Here is a 19105-nt window from a genome sequence, read left to right as displayed (position 1 = left end):
CTGAACAGAAGTACTCATGTTACTGTAATTAAAAGTACTTTGATGTAGTGTTCAAGTACATTTAAATGAGTAAGTATTTATTTATTTATTTATTTTTATTTTATTTTATTTTTTTAAGCCAAGTTAGCAGCGTGGCTCTCTATAGGGAATGGCAATATGGATCTGCCGGCCGGTAAGTTCACCACTTTGTTCCGGACTGTAATTTCTCAACAACTATTTAATGGATCGGTACAGATATTCATGGTACCCTAATGAATTCTGACATTTCTTCTAGTGTCACCATGAGGTTCACATTCGTGGTTTTAAGTAACATTTCTGGACAGCAATTAGATTGGCTGTATTGGAATTCTGTACAGATGTTCATTTTTCTCTCTCGACTAATTATAATTATGGTGATCCCTTTCATAACCACCATCAAACCACCATTTATATTTTTTAATTCAGCCTCATCTGTACTTTTTACTTTTCCGTTGTGCTAATTAGCAAATGTTAGAATAACACAAAGCGAAGATGGAGAACATGGTATAAACATTAATTCTGCTTAACATCACTGTGTTAGCATTGTCATGTTATGCATGCTGGAGTAAGTATTGAGCTCAAGTACAGCCTCACAAAGCCACAAACACGGCTGTAGAATATTTTTTTAAATTTACTACCAATCAACACAAGACAGAAACGAACAGAATAGACAAAAACCGAAGACAAAATAAAATTTTACAAAATAATACCTGCACAATATAGCCTACAGTATCTAGACATTTCAGATCCTTAACAAAATTAAACAAATATTTTCTACCACTTCAGACCATATTTCAACATTTTCTGCCTCCACCTCATCTTTTCTGGCTGCCGTGTCTTCTAAATAAATAACAACCAACCAAGAAGTTAGTCAATGTTTCTGTGATAATATGAAGGTTTTGGTAAGTGATTTTTGCGGCTTTGTTGTAGCCATAATAAATGGTAGTAATATATTCAGGGTGATACGGTTCTCTGAGTTGGTACGGTACACTTCACAATCCCTACGGGATATGGCTCATGAGATGGTACTATGGGATGAAGAAATGTAAAATCATAGTATCTGATTTTTTCATCATCTTCAGTTTTATGGTACAGCTTGATTACATTTTGTTCATCCTCCAAACATGGCATTTTGAGGGTTAAGACATGTTGATGCCTTGTAGCTGTGCGAAACAAAATTGCTGCACATCTGGGTTTGGTTTTTTTCTGTCTTTCCAAGTCACACTCCCACATGACCTCTGCATGAAGGCCGTGGTCTCTTTATAGGGATGAGATTTTTGGACTGTGGTCTTGGTTACAACACCTCTCGCAGCCATGAAAAACACACCCTATAAATGTATAGGTGGTGTGTGTATTTGGTTCATAGCCATCTGTGAAAAAAGGACCCCATGGTTAGCTGCATGAAAATTCACAATAGATTACTTGTGTGAAAGAAACTGAATGGAGGCTTAATAACAGTGTGTTTTTGTTTTGGTCTGTCTTACTACCCTGGTGGGTCACTTGTTTTTTGTAGATGCCCATACAACACAACACCAGAGTTGTACATTTAAAGGGATCTAAACCAGAGCGCTCAATTATTGTTTGGCGGTAGACTTTGCATACTTCCTCTACACAATATAACCATTGACTACATACACCTGGTGTTATACCACTGCATGAAAGCAACCATTTCGCTTTCAGTCATAGTGTCATACCCATAATAAGAAGGTTTTATTATTTATTTATTATCCCTGGTGTTGAATCTATCAGGGAAATATCCTTTTTCCACATCAAAGAGCTCTTTGGTAAACACACAGACAGAAAGACTCTGCTTGTATGCAGGATCATACAGGACCCTACTGCCTCTCAAGGTCAAGTTAGATGCAGTACCCTGCTTTGTAAAGTAGTCCATCGTGTGCATTGAATGAAGAGCTGCTGTATTTCTTGCGTTGTAAGCGTTTCAAACAGTCTGCACCAGTGACACACCGCTTTCACCTTTAAATGTGACAGCACACACAATGTTGGGTTCATATCTACTTTCAAAGAAACAACATTCAAGAAACGTTCTATCTTCTTCTGAGTTATAGCCTTAACATTTTTCACAGAATGGCTACATAGTGTAACCTTTATGTACCTGTACATTTTAAGGATTTGCATGGATGGCTGTTGTAGTCTGACATACATTGCAGTGTTATGCAGTAAAGTCGTACTTGGCTTGTAACTCACCAACATAAGGTGCGGCAAAAAAATCTTGCTTTATTCGTAATACCACAATAATGATTGTCATGTAGATAAAACTTCTCTTTTTTGTGCAAAAGCCAATTTGTGCTTTTCTTAAGGTGTAGAGTTAATGCAATGAGCAAGGCACAGTGAGAAACAGATTGTTGTCTGTATTGTCTGGCACATAGAGACAAGGCTTTTTCTTCTTTTTCTGTATTATCTGATCACATGGTATAGCGTCCAATTTGATACGACCACTGCCGCGTTTATTCTGGGCTGCAGAGACCACAAATTGAACCCGTAACTGTCATGCTTGTGTCGTTGCTTTGAAGAGTTTGGGCTACCTGCTAAAAAAAAGGTCTGTATTATACTCATTGTCTGGTGTCAGCATTGTTTGGACATCACTGGCGAGAGAGGGGCCACAGAAAACAACATTTAACTGGCTGCCAGGTGGTGAGTTGTCTGTGCCAAGGTTTACAGCATTAGTCAGTTTCTGCCTTTGCAGTTATGGGACATTCAGTGTCCATCCCGTCAGTCATCACTACCATTTCCTGACAAACACCATTATCATAAAGACACCATCAGTCCTCAAAAATCTTGATTAATCACAATTGTTTATTGTTTCTTGCTTATTGGGATCCCCATTAGTTACTCTTCCAAGGGTACATTCAAATAAAAAAGTCAACACTGGTTCCTCTTACACTTCAAACAATAACGACACAACATTAACATTGCATCACACATCAAAACAATTTGAATCAATTAATAGAGGGTGATGATACAGTTATGATCCGCCTGCTTCATAAAGATGAATCTGAGCATGCACTGATGGTTTTTCAAATGGTGTGACAAGGCTTTCCTCCAATTAAATTCTAGGCCTTCAGGCCTTCAGTAAAGAAAATGGCATTGAATTTGTAGAACATTATAAATATCTTGGAACAGTCAGCGATAGTGACCTGAAATTTCATGCAACAAATTCTGATGTAACCTGTAAGAAGGGACAGCAATAAGTACTTCCTCACTAAGGTAAATGTTTGTAGTGTTGACAAGACAATTATGAGTTTGTTTTATAAGTCTGTTCTTATTCTATAATCATATAGCATAGCAACCTGAACATTAGGAACAAAAACCTTCACTTTAAGTTCATAACTCTCCCCTCAGGTCATAGATTTAGAGTATCCTGTGCAATAACCTAGCATTTTAGAGATTGTTTTATGTTTTTAGGGTGTTTTTAGTGTACTGTATACAGGTAATGCTGTTTGTATGTTTTTGTTTTTGTACTTGAGTTGTTTATCCGGTCCTTGTCTGTCATATCTTCTTCGTCTGTTAAATCAGCAATCATCTCATTCTGAAGATCGCTACCAGTCTGATAAGAATTTCTGGATTTCTGTCTTTCTGGATATCAATGTCTTTAAAGATTTGGTGGCAATAGACGGAACTGTGCAGCTGAATCTTTATGTCAGTCTTATCTAGACGTTGGCAGGCACTCTCCTCATACAGTATCTGGATTATGATGTGTTTCTACTCCAGAATCAGAGGTCCAAACAGTTTCTTCAGCCTGAGCTGCGGTCTCACAGTCTTCTGGATGTTATGCTCTACAGTCAAGCCACAGCTGTGGGTCTGAACATATCCATAAAAATAAAAACATATAAGATATTAATTAGACTTACTGTCATTCTGACGACTGATGTTTTGCTGTTTTAACTGCTTAGGATGTCTGGTAACAGTATGGACTTCTGTTGTACTTTTCTCTAGCTGTGCTCAATCTAAATCAAGACAACAGACCACTCATGTTTACATTGTAGCATTTCAAAAAGCATCAGTATAATAACCATTGGCATATATAGTAAAGAAATTTACTGTATGTTGTACAATAACTCACCATTACTCACAGTGCTCCTTCAATGTTTTCCGGAAATAAAAGGCCTCAGTTTAAGCTTGTAGAGATAGGTTTGTTTTGTTTTTGCAAAACTTTTGTGTATGTACGTACCTCAAATCTATTCATAATCCAGTATAATGTGAGTAACAATTTATGGTTTCTTACAGGTTCATGTAAATTTTGTCAAAGTTAGAATTGTGGAAAATGTAGTTATGATCTTTTGAGAAGCTTTCCCTCTGCCTGGGGAGAGAAAAAAGGATTTTCAGTAATTCACAAGGGGGGAAAAGTAAAGTGATTGGATGGGAATTAGATTTTCCAAAGAGTATGTGATTTTTGGTAAAGTAACAACAATAGTGGAATGAACCTGGTGAACAAAAACCTTTGTTGAATGACTTATTCATACTCAAATCTTTGCACACAGCATGTTTTGGCACTATGCCATTTTGGCAGAATAAATTAGTCATTCAACAAAAGCTTTTAGGAGTCAGCTCTTGCCTTGCTCTGTTTTTTTTTTACAGATTTGGTATTCAAGTTAGGATACTGGTGCAAACTGCATCACAAAAAACTCCATTACATTTTAATTAATTTTCTAATTGGCCAATTGTATGCTATCCAATAAATAATACAATGACAATTAGCCTGCAAGACAGTAGCCAGCAGCCGGTTTGCCAAACCTGCTAAAGCCTCCATTCCTTCATTAATGGGTGCTGAAATAACAACACCAGCTATATATTTGTAAGGAATCAGATTTAAGTATGTGTAAAAATACAAGGAATTTGACTCTGTTCTTTATTGCTTTCAATGTACTTACACAGGGACAGACACAAAAGTTAAGAGCAAGGGCAACAAAGCTTGACAAGTAAAGGTAAAGAAAAGACTATTATGTACACAGGTGTGTGAAACAAAGGTGTATATATAAATATATATACAAAGATGAAGACTAACAACAAAAATAAAATGTCTAAATAAAACTGTATCTGTGATTTATAAACAATACAAATAGTGCAAAGAAATAAAAATGTAATAGATATACATGGAGTGGATAATTATGTACAGTTATATATATCAATATAAAATATATACAGCGTCCAGGATTTGTATTAACAGTGACAGCGCAGCATGATATGTACATGTTAAAACTGTGCATTTTAACCTGTAAAAATATAATCTTTAATGGAAGTAAGAGGAGGTTTTGCCAGGGTTATTGACAATGTTTGCTTAAGGTCTTCGTCAGAGCGATGGCCTGTGGGAAGAAACTGTTCTTGTCTGTGGTTGTTTTGACGTACAGTATTCTGTAGCGTATACCAGAGGGGAGACGTTGGAACAGGTTGTGCCAGGGTGTGATGGATCCACAGTGATGTTTCCTGCCCGTCTCATGATTCTGGACATGTGTAAGTCCTGAATGGAGGGCAGGTTAGCACAAATTCTCTGTCCTGAATTTTCTTTGCAGTCTGTTCCTGTCCTGTTTGGTGGCCGATCCAAACCAGACAGAGATAGCAGAGAACAGACTGGATTACCCGATCAGCAGCTACTGAGGCTGGTTGAACTTCCTGAACTGGCACAGAAACATCATCTGTTGCGCCTTTTTGATAACAGTGTTGATGTTGGACGCCCGCTTTAAGTCCTGGGAGATAATGGATCCCAGAAACCTGAATGTTTTCACAGCAAACACAGTGCTGTTAAGAGTGGTGATGGGATGCAGCGCTGGGGGCTCCTCCTGAAGTCTACTGTCATCACCAAAATGCTGTCATGACTGTTGTGTCACACCATGATCATTGCCTATGTCCTGGGGAGTCGAGGTGTTGCAGGATGTAGTGCAAGTAGTGCATGTAGTACATGTTTGCATAGTAGGCAAACTGCAGGGGGTCCAGCAGGGGGCCTGTGATGTTCAGGTGGCTGTTTTGAAGGATTTCCTGACCACATATGTCAGGACTATGGGCTTGTAGTCATTTTATCCTGTGATAGAGGGTTTCTTGATTGTGGGGAGTTTGAAGCAGGAGGGGACTTCACACAGCTCCAGCGATCTGTTGAAGATGGGGGCCAGCTGGTCAGCACAGACCTTCAGGCAGGAGGGTGACATGCCGTCTACGCCTGGTCTGACACACATCTTCTTCATAGATCCTGAGTGCAGGTGTTGGTGTCGGTGGGGATGCAAATGATTGTTAAACATGATATTGTGTTGAAGTAATAAAACTGGCAGGATCTTAAAAGTATCAAGTCGTTCTTCCGTTACTCCTTAAAGTATGTGCAAGATAATACTGGAGCATACGTCTAGTAATTTAATCCCACTGTGAATCATGTATCTTGGGGTTGAATGTTTCATTCTGTATGCATTATACAGCTTCAATGAAGCTTGGAAACAAACAGGTGACATGTGAAAATGTTTCTTCTATCTTTAACTTTAAAGAAACTGAATGGTTAAATGTATAAGGCAAGACTTTAAGGGGGTTAAATATGAACACTCTTTTACATATTACCTTATAAACCTTTCAACTCATCACGCACAAGCAGATAACAGTACACAATGTACTTCACGGCTCATTTAACTGCTGTAAGGCATTGTTTCCATCTTACAATTCTCTTAATATGTCATTTATTAGTAATTGCACCAGATGTAGTAAAAATAAGAAGGTTTTAAAATGTGAGTTTGCACATGATGGATGCAGAAAGGCAGAGAATTGATTCCCTTTAATGTAAAAATACAAATACAAAATCATTATCCCCTTGAAACTTTGAAAACATCTTAGGCTGCTGCATTCAATGAATATTTTAAACTCACTATACTTATATTATGGTGTTATGAGTAACATTGGATGTGGTTGGTTTAAGTGGTTTTTCAGTTTCTGTGGCCAGTGATGCAGCAGCATAGTCATTGCTGAAGAGCTGTTAGATTAACCCCTGAAATCTACAACACATCACACTTTCCAGACCATCTGTAAATTATGAAAATGAACTGCATTGCATTTGTGGCCAGATTCATTCTAATCTCATAAACTGGCATCATTTTCTATGGCTGTCAAATGTAGAGCTACTGTCAGTAAAATCTGTTCATTTATTATAGTTATTTAGTATAGTAGTATTATAGTTATTTAGAATTCCTTTAGGGAAATCCTCAGATGAGATATTGAAGTCAATGTCCCATAACTCAAAAGTTCACAAGTTGGACCTCCTGTTGCAGCCGTGCGCCGTCAGATTGTCATCGGAGCAAGAATCCCAAAGATAACGCTAAGTCAGTCAAATTAAATGCACATAGTTGAGATGATGTTTATAGAAACCAATATGATGTAGGCTGCACAGAGCAGTACCGGTGCCGTACAGCCCACTGCAGCCGCGGTAGGCTACTTCCGTTCCGCAGAGGGCGACAGGCACCAGCCAGGCAAGACTGTGGCGGAGGTCCAGACACAATAGACTGGGTAAGTGTCATTAGCGAGCAAAATAGATGATTTAAGACCGATATTTTACCGAGATGTCAAAGTATACGAATTGGTCTGCTGCTTGTGTGTGTTTTCAGGTGGAGTCGCAGGTCAGTTCGTCGGTCCACACGCTGAAAAGACAAGCAAACAAACAACACGGTCGTGGTTAGTTGGTCGCACGGAAAAGAGGCTCCGGCTATGCCCTGGAACGGAGTTGTTCCTGGCTGCTGTCTTGACGCGTTTAAATGTTTCGTTGTGACATTTAGCCTTGTACTACGTCTATGTATGCGCGGTCCTAATATACACATCCGCAATGTTATGTGTAATAACCAAGATATCCGACGTCCACATTTATATTACCCGATTGTCAGTTCACTTGTGAAGGATGCTTAGCAAGCAGCTTTACCCCGCGCCGTTCCAAGAAGTAGTCGTATCCCCGAAGTCGTTGGGCCTGAGTATTCGTTGCCAGTTGGACTTGGAGGCGGGGGGGGCAACCATTTGCAGGTAGCAATTGACTTGTGTAGGAGGGGGGGTCACCACCACCATTACCACCACGATAAACTAACTGAACACTTAGATTTATTAGAATTGAATTACTGTACAGCAGTCTTAGCTTGAGTTTGCGGGTGTGAAATGGTTAACTTCATTGCGTGCGGGTGTGAACTGTGCACAGAGCTAGCTCGTCGGCTAACAGCAGTTGCTTCACCATCACGGAAACATTAGCCAACGTTACAGATGTGGAAATTAAAGCAGGTTTGTTTGCGCCCCCTCCCCTCCCACATAAACACACGTTGGAGCGACCAGTTGAACAGATGATTTATGAGTATAATTTCCCAGGTAACTCAAATGTTAACTAATCCGTAAATAGTGGCTTTAAATGTACATCTAATATAATATTGACTCGTGTTCTTCATAATCATCTTCATCAAAATACTTGGGTCAAACACAGATTTCTGCTGTCCACAAGAATAAGATTTAAATACCCCAGTTCAAAGAAGTTTGACATCAACGTTATGTCTATTCTACCTGCTACTGTGGCAGGTGACCAGCAGCTTCTAATGAAAACATGCAAATGACTGTTTATAAATAGTGAAAGTGGCCTGTGAATTATGAAACCTATCAGCTATTGTGGCCAGTCTGGTGGCAAATTAGCATCCGCTTTGGCTGGAAATCATTCTGAACATGCTCACTCTCTTGCAGCCCTGGTGTTAACTTGACTCATTTTTTGTTGTCTTGCTTTTTGCCTCAGGTCCCGGCTCTTCTCCAATCCAAACCGGTATGTCGGATGAGGATTCCCGTGCCAGCACAAGCTCTTCCTCATCGCCGCCTTCCTCCAGCCAAACCAGACAGAGAGACACGCTTTGCAAAAAGAAACGGGAGAGCAAAGTCAGCATGAGCAAGACCTCCAAGCTGCTTTCTACCAGCGCCAAAAGGTAAAAATAAAATCCCAGATGTAGCTTAGGATATATCTCAGTCGGACAGTTGTTTTGTCAATATTTTTGCTTTAATCTGATTTCTTTCTGTAAACTATTTGGTATTTGGGTAGGCAAATGACACACAGTGACACAGCAGAGAAACTTTCAGTGCAGCTACAACGACGAAGATCGAGCTGTGTTTTTTAGTAGTTCCACCTTGCATCACCATTCAGCAGTCATATAGGAAGGAAGGAGCAATCATAGAAGAGGAACACATGTTCATTTTTCCTGACTTCAACAGAGTAAAATGGTCACTATATATTCTATGTTTGGAGTGAGCAGCTCAGATCTTCCTTTTACTTCTCTGAAAACAAAATAAAACCCCTTGCTCTCTTGTTCTTATTATAGCTGACTTTTATAATCACTGTTATGCTCTGTTTACACAATAAACTAATAGCAGAAAAAGACCTTTTTTTTCCAAGTGTAAGATCCCTTTTGTTTAACCAGAAACCGTCATTATATCTCTATCATCAAAGCCACCATACTCTATTGATAAAAACAGTAATGTTATCTCGCAGAACACTAGAGTTGGTTTGGAAGGGTTAAAAACACCAAAGTCGCAGGACACAAACTAAACGATCGAGGCAGCAGTAGGCCAGAGAGTCTGGTGGCTTTATCAAGTGCAACATAACGATGTTACTCTTCTGAATAGGCCTATCTCTGTTGGGATTCTTTCCATTATGTTGTCAGACTGTTATTATAACAGTCTGAGCCTGTCAGTGGCAAAAACAAGCACTTTAGTGGACAAACTTTGACAGGTTGCAAGTGCCCTCAAGGATTATGTCGCAACCCTGTTTCGCTGCTGCCGACTGCAGCACACTCGCTTAATACTGGACGTATTTCAAAAAATGTTGTACCAAATAGTCACACAGATACAAAAACATGCAAATACGGTCCAGAGCAAAAAAAAAATACCAAAGTTACCCTTTAAGTTAGTAATCCAAAATGTCAGTCACTTTCATAGTGATGCAATGAAGATCGGGGATAGATAAGAAGTGACAGAACAGTTGAAGGACATCTTACGGCATTTTGTAATGAGCAGTGACTGACTTTGATTCCGCTTGTGCGCAGGATTCAGAAAGAGCTGGCCGATATCACACTGGACCCTCCGCCAAACTGCAGGTGGGTTTCCTTCTTTGCTTAAAGTACGTTGGTTGCCTGTCCAGCGGTGTACACATTAGGAATATACTGATCTAGGGTTGGGCAGTATGAAACCCCGTGATGGTATGTGTCTGCCGGTAGAGATTTGGCAATACAGATTCCAACAGGTGAGGTCAGTGTTTCCGCTTCCATTGCCTTAACAGGAGAATATTTTAGCCATATCGCCCATCCCAACACTGATCCCGCTATTTCTCCCCTGTGCTAACACCTAAACTCAGATACTGAGTACTCATCTGAATTCCAGTACTCCTATTCTTACAGATTACGATAATTCTCCAGTGTGTAACACAATATGAGGCTCTACTACACATTATTTCTGAACTGTACATGGAGACGTTTGTACATTAAATTGATTTTAGTTGTGCAATTTTTTTTTATCTGTATTTTTTCAAAAGTTGATATAATTGATATATACTCGTTCCTCCATATTGAAAAATTAACAGTCAATGAATTTGCAAATAGTTTCATTTCAAAAGTTCAACTGCTGGACACAAGGTGTCTCCCCTATTTTTATTTATTAAATTTTTTTACTGAAAAGTCTGTTTGCGCTATGTGTGTCTGTGTGTGCACTGGAGGCTTCACGCGTGACCTGCATTGTTGTCAAAGATTGGCTTCAAAACTAGTTGTGATGACTCAAAATCCTGCTCATGCAAACGTGTTCAATTGAGATGGCCTCTAATGAATGTGAAAACCGGCTTCTGGTGTCAAACATCATTGTACACTTTGAAGTTCAAGTAACAATGAGTAGAAACCCATTTTTTACTGTAGAGGTTCTTTAAAAGAACTGTGACCTAGATAAATACTGAATGGGACATTTTACAATTGGAAAAAATAAACTTGTCAGTGGCAACAACGTTTCCAAATTTCTTCAGTTATATATTTGACATTTGTGCACTGCAATTTCTTGTCAGTTATTTGCAACACATACTCTGATACCAACATTTCTGTTAATAAACTGTGCCTCTGTCAACACATTGTTTAAATATAAGAGGACATGTTTGTATTATTAGGCCTGTGCATATTTGAATTATGCCAGAGAGAGACAGAGAGAGAGAGAGAGAGAATTACATTACAAATATGAAATGACGGGTACTAAGAATACCACAATAAGTATGGATTGGTTACATAAGTCAGTGTGCATCAAGTGTATCATCATCATGCACCATTACAGATGCAGATATTTAGCAATAGAACTTTTAAAAATACAAAATGTGTTGTTGTTTTTTTTAAGTTTTCTAAATAAATCCTTTCTCAAAAACGCATGTCACATGAAATGGACCCTAAAGTAAACAGAACTTAAATGATTAATCAATTGACCGAAAGTTAACCAGCAACTATTTTGATAATGAGATCATCCTTCTAGTCATATTACAAGAAGAAAATGCTAATGCATGGTACTTAGCATGAGGCTTTAGGTATGACTGACCCTTTTTGCGGTTGGGTGTACTGTAGTCTTATGATTTGAAAGGCTATCTGTAAAACTGGATGGTCTGGGTTCAAGCTGCCATCGCAGCAGGCGTCCTCCCTCCTGTGGTGTCCTGAGGCAAATCAATGAAGCCCTCTCTGCTCCGGGCTGCTGTTTTGCAGCTGAGCCTGACCTCTGACCTCCCAGTGAAAAGAGAAAAGGAAAAACAAAGATCTCTCTTATCATGGCTCAGTAGATCAAATAAGCCACCTCAGGCCAAAGACCATCCCAAAAATGAACATTGTCTGGATGTTTGCAGCTAACTGTAAGACAACTGTTTGGTATTTATTTTGGCTTAAAACCATGCTTTCTTCTTTCAATTACTTATGGCTATTACTGTTGCCACTTTTCCCTCTAGACTTTGCACATGCATAAAACAACATCTTCCCAGGCTGATTCTGTGTGGGGAAAACTAACTATTTTTTTTTTTCTCTATCTGCCACCTTACAAGCAACCAGCCTTCAGTTTAAAGTTATTCTGTTCACAAAATCAAGCTGTCAGTTTGCTGCAGGGAAGCACATGGCATTTACAAATGTTCTACTTCACCACATAGCACACAATTTTTAAAATGTGTGTTTATGTAGTGGTATCATTTCAGTCAAGGAAAATTGGAGCAATCTATGAAAAAGCTGTTTTTTTTTAATTAGACAGCAGTTAAATACTTTTTCTATTGGCTGTTATTCAACATTTTTGTTACTCTGAAATAGTTCATACTTAACATTTGTGTTCACTTACTGCAAGACAGGAAACTGAAACCGTGAAATTCATCACAATGAGTAAGCCTTTAGAAGCGTAGTACATTTCCTTCTTAAACACTGAGAAATTCTAATGAAGCATTGACTGACTTCCAGAAGGTGACGTGTGTGTCTACAGTGCAATGATTCTCTTGGTCAAATTAACGTCTTAAATTGTGGATTAGGGATGGATGACTGCAGCTGAATGTTCTGACAGTGAAGGACAAAAGCCAGTAGCAGGTTTCAGCAACAGGCCATTTAGGCAAATTCATAATGGACTACCTAATTACAACCATGTGTGACAGCTTAAAATACAACCTGTCCCAGCACATGATGGATTAAAAGCAAATTTTAATTGACTACCTCTTATTGAATGATGTATTTTGTCATTACTTAAATGTCCAGAATCTTAACTTGTTATTGAAAGTTCTTGTTTTGTTTGACCAATGGTCCAAAACCAGTCCAAAAGTTTACAGTAATATCAAACAGATAAGCAGCAAATGCTCACATTGGAGAAGTTGCAATCAGAGAATGTTTGGTGTTTTTGTTGATTTCATTTTTCTCTCGTCAACTAAACAACTTAGAATTTAAGCTCTATATTAAATTAGTCTGTCTCATTAAATAAAAACGCTTCCTTTGGGTTATCTCTGAGAGCTTGTTGTGCTTTTGGTCAGTTTTGATCTGAAGCTGTATTTAGTTCTGCTGCTGCCGCACTGCAAAAACGTTGTCCAAGCTGTTTAAAGTCTCCATCTTGAATACATTCATGGAGCAGATGTGACCAACTCCGTTGAAACTGTGCACCACACTGCTTTGACTTAGAGAGAGGCTTGTTTTTGATCTAATGTAGCTAAGACAACATATAGTATATCTTATATTCATGCATGTCTTAATAGCTTCTCATGAACGCAGATAAGAGTAAAATGGTGTTTTGAGGCTGAGTTGGGGGGTGTGTGTGTGTGTGTGTGTGTGTGTGTGTGTGTGTGTTTGATGGGATATGTTCATATCATTAAAATCAACACTTGGAAGTCGAAGCCTTTCATGTGGTGGAAGTTTTCATCTATCATATGTTTTAACAAATCTTTTAAGTTAATTGGCCCAAACTGCGCTCTTTGGATCAATTTTCTATGCTGTAGTTGGTACTGAAACTCTCAAAAGTCTGTGTTAAGGTTGATCAAAAAAGCACACCAGAGCGCAACATCTGCCGCTGCGCCTGAAGAGTTTTGGATCAATACATTTACGTCTCGTATTCATGACCCTTTATACATGCAGAACATGTAAGAGGGATAAAGGCTGGTCTGCTTTGAGGAAAAATCAATACAGATTACACATCATGACACATAGTCACATCACTGGGGATTTGCTTTGAACTGAGACATCTTCTGAATGACGCACAAGGGAAAACGAACAGTCATCTCCACATTTAGTAATACACTAAAAATTTCATGATTGTTTGTCTGCAAAAGTCACTTTGCAGAAATGTATTAGTGTTACTGCATTTTATATCGAAATTGTAATAATTATGTCAACAGAAAATGTGATGCGTAACATTTGCTTTCATTCATTAAAGTCAGCGCAGTTACAAGATTTAGTGCGATGCTTTTCTCTTGATCCTTAGAGCTACAGACAGAATGGAAAAGATCCACACAGAATCTACTCCTGCATAATGAGTGTTCATTCTGGTGGAATTTCCCTTAAATAAGTTGAGAAGATTTTGAATGGAAGGCGGCATTTATAGTTTAAGTTCGACTCCTTATTGAAGAAAATACAATGGCCACTCAAGCATGCTGAAAGCAAGCTTTATTCAGGTTGTACACACAGCACATGAATGATTGTGACTTTTGTATATAGTATTTAGTACACACTGTATTGATTACTACTTGACGTAGATCCAGTTGCATATGTCTACAGCAACATAAGTAGATCATGTACACAGATATGCGTTTCCTCAGTGTGTGTGGATGTCTTCTTCCTCTTTCCTTTATTTATTTTGCTGTATTTTCTGTGTGCATTTTGTCTGGTGTGTTTGAAGACAAGATTTACTCAGCATTAATGATGACAAAATTTTAAAATCTGAATCCTGCAGGCTACATCGGTGTGTTTAGGAAACGAAAATGCATCCAATTTATGTAGACATCTAAGATGATTTGAAGTTATGGATTAAGCATGAAAACATTACTCCTGTATGGATTTTACCCAGTGCTGCCATTTTTGTGTATTTTCGGAGTGGTTGTGCACATGTAAAACTTTTTTCTCTCCCCCGCAGTGCTGGCCCAAAAGGAGACAACATCTATGAGTGGAGGTCGACCATCCTGGGACCGCCAGGCTCTGTGTACGAGGGAGGCGTCTTCTTCCTGGACATCGCCTTCACGCCCGACTACCCATTCAAACCCCCCAAGGTACTGAGATTAGTATGACATGTCTAATGTAGAGTATGACCTTAAAACTTACAGTTGTGTACAGATACCAGCTGTAGTATCCTGACGTGGTTTTGAAACACTTATAAGACAAAATGCAGTTCGATCCAGCTCTTCCTGTCATGTCAACATGTCCTTGGGCAAAACACTGAACCCCAAATTGCTCACAATGGTCAGACCCTTGCTTGGTTGCTCGCTGGTGTGTGGGTGAATGAGAGGCAGAAATTGTAAAGCACGGTATAATTGCAGCCATTTACCATTTACAAAATGATCTGATTACTTAATGCAAATCTGAACACTTAACAGTTTCACACGTTGACACCAGAGATTTCTATTCATAAGAAAATTGGAACTATATTACACACATACAATATTTTAACCTGACATCAGTGAACAGCACAAAGCTGACTGATTTTCTGACTCATTATACTGAATATGAAAGTGGGAGTTTTTGCTCTGCTGGCACAGATGTTCTTTGCTATTTTGCCACCAAATATAGCTTTGAAAGTTTTAGCTAAAGGATAAGTTGGTGTTTTTTCTCTATTTTTGTCATTAGTGTATTTAGGTCTTTTTCAAGGGCTTTGTTTTAGCTTGTCTCTGTATCCTTAAAACTTTCAAACTTCCCTACCGTGTCTTTGGCAGTGAGCCTTGAGCCTATTGGTTCCTAATAAGGACGTAAATCTTTGTAAAGAAGTGTAACAAATAATTTGAATAACTTTAATGTCCAGCTGGGCACTGGAGTTTTTAGTGACTCTTACTGAAACAGTAGTCGAGTCTACTGTATTTGTTGGGGACTACAAATGTGGCTTAAAATCCAGTGACTGTTTCTAGCAGCAGGATGCTGATCAATTTGATTTTGAGTTTGGTTTTTTTTGGACAATGGAGCTCCAAACATTTTGGTTTCTAATAAGGTTTGCTGATAACAGGAAATATATAGAATATCACCAGACTTTAAAACTGAAAGAACCCAGAAGAATTTAAGAAGTCTCTCGGATGAGGGACTTAGCGTCTTTGAGTATCTTCAACCAAGTCCAGTTGCCCTTGATTTTAACAAGGAGAAACCAGGGAGTGCAGCATGTACGCATGAGAGTAGTGGAATGAACGGGAAGAAGTAATTTTGTTTAGTGTAAGTTTTTAAAAAGTGTTTTTAACACTATCATTATTCAGTTTCGTAAAGGAAAGGAAATTGAATAGTCTACTGGTATTGTAACTTAGGGTCCTGGGTTCACCTAACTGTATTAAACTTAATTAAGGAAATGTTGATGGATGGATGGATGGAAATTTGTTCTAACACCAAGGTTAGGTTGGTGCATGGAGGGGATCATGGACCAGGTCCTTTTCAGTAAAATTTAGCTTCTTTCAGATTACTTGCACTACACTATTAGCTATAGAAAATGCTTTTGTCTCCAGTGTTGGAGCAGAAACAGACTATTTACTGATAAACAGCTTCTCCTGCTCTGGTATACTAGCAACACAACAGCACTTATACAATCAGAGCCCATGACCTTCTTATCAACCATGTAGTATATGGAAAACTTGCTCTCTGCAGTTTATACACAGATTTACATTCTTGAGTGGGATCTGAACTATGTGAACTACAGTGTCAAGTGTGGTATGTTGTGAGTCCTGTTTTTTGGAAAAACGAGTTCCGGGTTTGTCCTGATGAACATTTTTTGCATCTGTTTCTGAGCAGGAATGTAGACGATGCCACACGAAGCCGCTTATCAGATATCACTATAGTCTGTTTGTTTGTCCCCACAGAATTATTTGGACCAATTAAGCTACATTCAGTAACAAATATGGTCATTATGATGGTAATAAAAATACCTATCCCTACGGTGAAAAACAGTTTGTTATTTACTAAGGCTCATTTCCAGTAGGATCAAACAAATTATGTCATAATAAAAGTTAATTAGCTTAAACGACAATTTAAAAAATAACAGGAGAATGAAAATACAACCTGTTCTGGAAAGAAACAATTCTACAATATTTGTGTATTTGTTTCTGGTTGATTATGTTTGAGTTTAATATTGGCAGTGTAAATATGCTCAGTTGGAATCGACCATTACCATGTTGGCCGTACTATTCACTATTACAACTAAAGTTATAGTGAATAAGTGGATGTTACTGCTGTGGTGGCTAAGCAAGCTATTTGTACTCTGATTGTCGTTCTGTTGCTGTCAGTCTTTCTCTACATATTGCTTTATTGTAATTTTAGTCCTGCAAAATGTGTGAGGCACTTGGGGCTGCATGTTTGTATGAAAGGTGCTATATAAATAAAGTTGAGGTGTGGTGTGTGTGTGTGTGTGTGTGTGTGTGTGTGTTTGAATGGAAAGTTTGGTTTACTTTATAAACCTCAGCAGGAAATCGCCTTGTGAAGTAAGAAAGGCAAATGTTGAACCTCAGATTTAAAATACACCCATACAAGCAATTGTTGTTCCAAAATAATTTTGTTTTCAGTGTTTCATCAGAACACTTACTGTAAATGAATCACTTGCTTTTACTGCTGGTCAGTGTACTGATGCCTTAATGAGTGTGTCAAATCAGCTGGAGTCATGACATGTGGTAGGGGCAATGCCTCTTAGGCCTTTCCCTGGAACTGTGTACAACAGATCCAAATGATTGCAAAGCACAAGCAGATGTCTATTTTTCATTACTGCATTTAGAAGTATCTCTTTTCAACCACCAGAGGGCTTTCATCCCCAGCAGACCGTTCATCAAAGAATGTTTCTGTAGGATTGAACAGTCCAGCCTTGACTTAAGTCCAGTCTTACTATAACATTTAAAACATTATATTATAACAATTTATCATTAAATTTACTACATTAATAAACCTTTTTGTGTTGATTAAATCTGTGGATAAATAGTAGGAACTGTTTTTGCACCTTTTGACTGTGAACTGCACTGTTTGTGTGTCTGCAGGTAACTTTTCGTACAAGGATCTATCACTGCAACATCAACAGTCAGGGGGTGATCTGTCTGGACATCCTGAAGGACAATTGGAGCCCCGCGCTTACTATCTCTAAGGTGCTGCTGTCCATCTGCTCCCTGCTCACAGACTGTAACCCAGGTGAGACTGAGGTTGTGTCAATGAAAACTGTAGTTGGTGACGGTCATAGTGACTGACCTGCTGAGTCGAGATGTTTTGAAATAGCAGGCTGAGTTGTTAACTATCTGGGGCGGACTATAAAAGTTGATGCTTAGATTTTATGTGTAACATAAAAGTTTCACTCTGTTGTTCTGACCCATTTTATTTAAATACACTGCCTTTTTGCAGCAGGAGATAGAGGCAGCCATGTTCTAAAGGGAAGCTTTCTCAATTTTTTTGTCTTGCTGCCTTTCTTTACATCTTACCAATTTCCACTCTTGCTTTGCACAGTGTGTCACATCAAATAAATGTCCATGAGGAGAGACAGGAGGAAAAAAAAAACATCATACTGTTCAGGCTGACGTACATTTTCAGAAAAGTGATTTGAATCATCTTTTAAGCTCATTAAATGTTACATGAACCGTGTTTCCATGGTTTAAAAAAAAAAAAAACAGGAATCTGAAACTGCTGTGTAGATGCTGGTAAATTTTGTCAGTGCTGCCACCTTGACAGGAAACCCAGCGTCATCTGGACACCCTATTCCATTTTATAAATGTACTTTGCTCGTAAGACTGAAAGCAGACAGGGAGTTTTTGCATTTTAACCCCCGCTTGCTGCCACAGACAGAAGTAAGTTTTGTGCTGCAGATGACACTTCATTTGTTCTGATGTCTGAGTGCTGCTGTATTAAAATGTTGTGACAGGAGTCAACTGTCTGATTCTGCTCATGCAAATAACAAATATTTTACTCTATAATTAAAAAAAAAATAAAAAAACTTTCCAATCTGTAAATGGCATCAAGACTCATTTTGAAACAGGCAAAATGAAGTTGAGGAATCGGTACAAAAATATTGTGGTTTTCCAGACAAAAATCTTTTTAATGCACCTAAAAATCTTTTTTTTTAATAAGAAATCCCCCCCCCCCCCCCCCCAGGCTGTGTTAATCATTTGTACATGCAAATAAACTTAACTTGAAATACATTTTTCTGTTTAGCTGATCCCCTGGTGGGAAGCATCGCCACCCAGTACACAACTAACAGAGCGGAACATGACCGAACAGCCAAACAGTGGACAAAGCGATACGCCACATAAACCCACAGAGGACGACAGTGGGAGGAGGGGTGGGGGGTTCTGGGTGGTTTGTGTTGGGGGGGTTATTTGTATCTCAGATTTTTAGTACTTTATTGTCTGGTATATTTTTTGCTTCCTGATTAAGTTATCTCCACAAATATGATAATAAAGGAACGTAATGTAAAGGAA

General features: G+C 38.6%; 1 protein-coding gene across 2 annotated transcripts; it reads left to right on the top strand.

The window, feature by feature from the left end:
* The first annotated feature begins 7355 nt into the window (after positions 1-7355).
* Positions 7356-19105, top strand: LOC119897081 (ubiquitin-conjugating enzyme E2 E1). Of its 2 annotated transcripts, XM_038710627.1 has the most exons (6): positions 7356-7509; positions 8759-8942; positions 10056-10106; positions 14608-14740; positions 17681-17828; positions 18840-19105. In XM_038710627.1, exons 2-6 carry the CDS (start codon positions 8788-8790, stop codon positions 18935-18937), a joined length of 585 nt encoding a protein of 194 aa, XP_038566555.1. In that variant the 5' UTR covers positions 7356-7509; positions 8759-8787; the 3' UTR covers positions 18938-19105. The 2 variants fall into 2 exon arrangements, with proteins under 2 accessions (XP_038566555.1, XP_038566556.1); XM_038710628.1 differs by lacking the exon at positions 10056-10106.

Source organism: Micropterus salmoides, unplaced genomic scaffold (genome assembly GCF_014851395.1).
Source record: "Micropterus salmoides isolate LMB-PRFRI ecotype aquatic unplaced genomic scaffold, ASM1485139v1 Ms_hic_scaffold_11, whole genome shotgun sequence".
Taxonomy (NCBI): domain Eukaryota; kingdom Metazoa; phylum Chordata; class Actinopteri; order Centrarchiformes; family Centrarchidae; genus Micropterus; species Micropterus salmoides.
The sequence above is the reverse complement of the archived record's forward strand: the minus strand, read 5'-3'. Positions and strand labels throughout refer to the sequence as shown.

What these genes read in the sequence shown, in the direction of transcription:
- LOC119897081 (XM_038710627.1), top strand. Translation starts at nt 8,788, where the DNA reads ATGTCGGATGAGGATTCCCGTGCCAGCACAAGCTCTTCCTCATCGCCG. An exon ending in ACCCATTCAAACCCCCCAAG is followed by an intron (nt 14,741 to 17,680) that starts GTACTGAGATTA and finishes GTGTGTCTGCAG; the next exon opens with GTAACTTTTCGTACAAGGAT. An exon ending in GCTCACAGACTGTAACCCAG is followed by an intron (nt 17,829 to 18,839) that starts GTGAGACTGAGG and finishes TTTTCTGTTTAG; the next exon opens with CTGATCCCCTGGTGGGAAGC.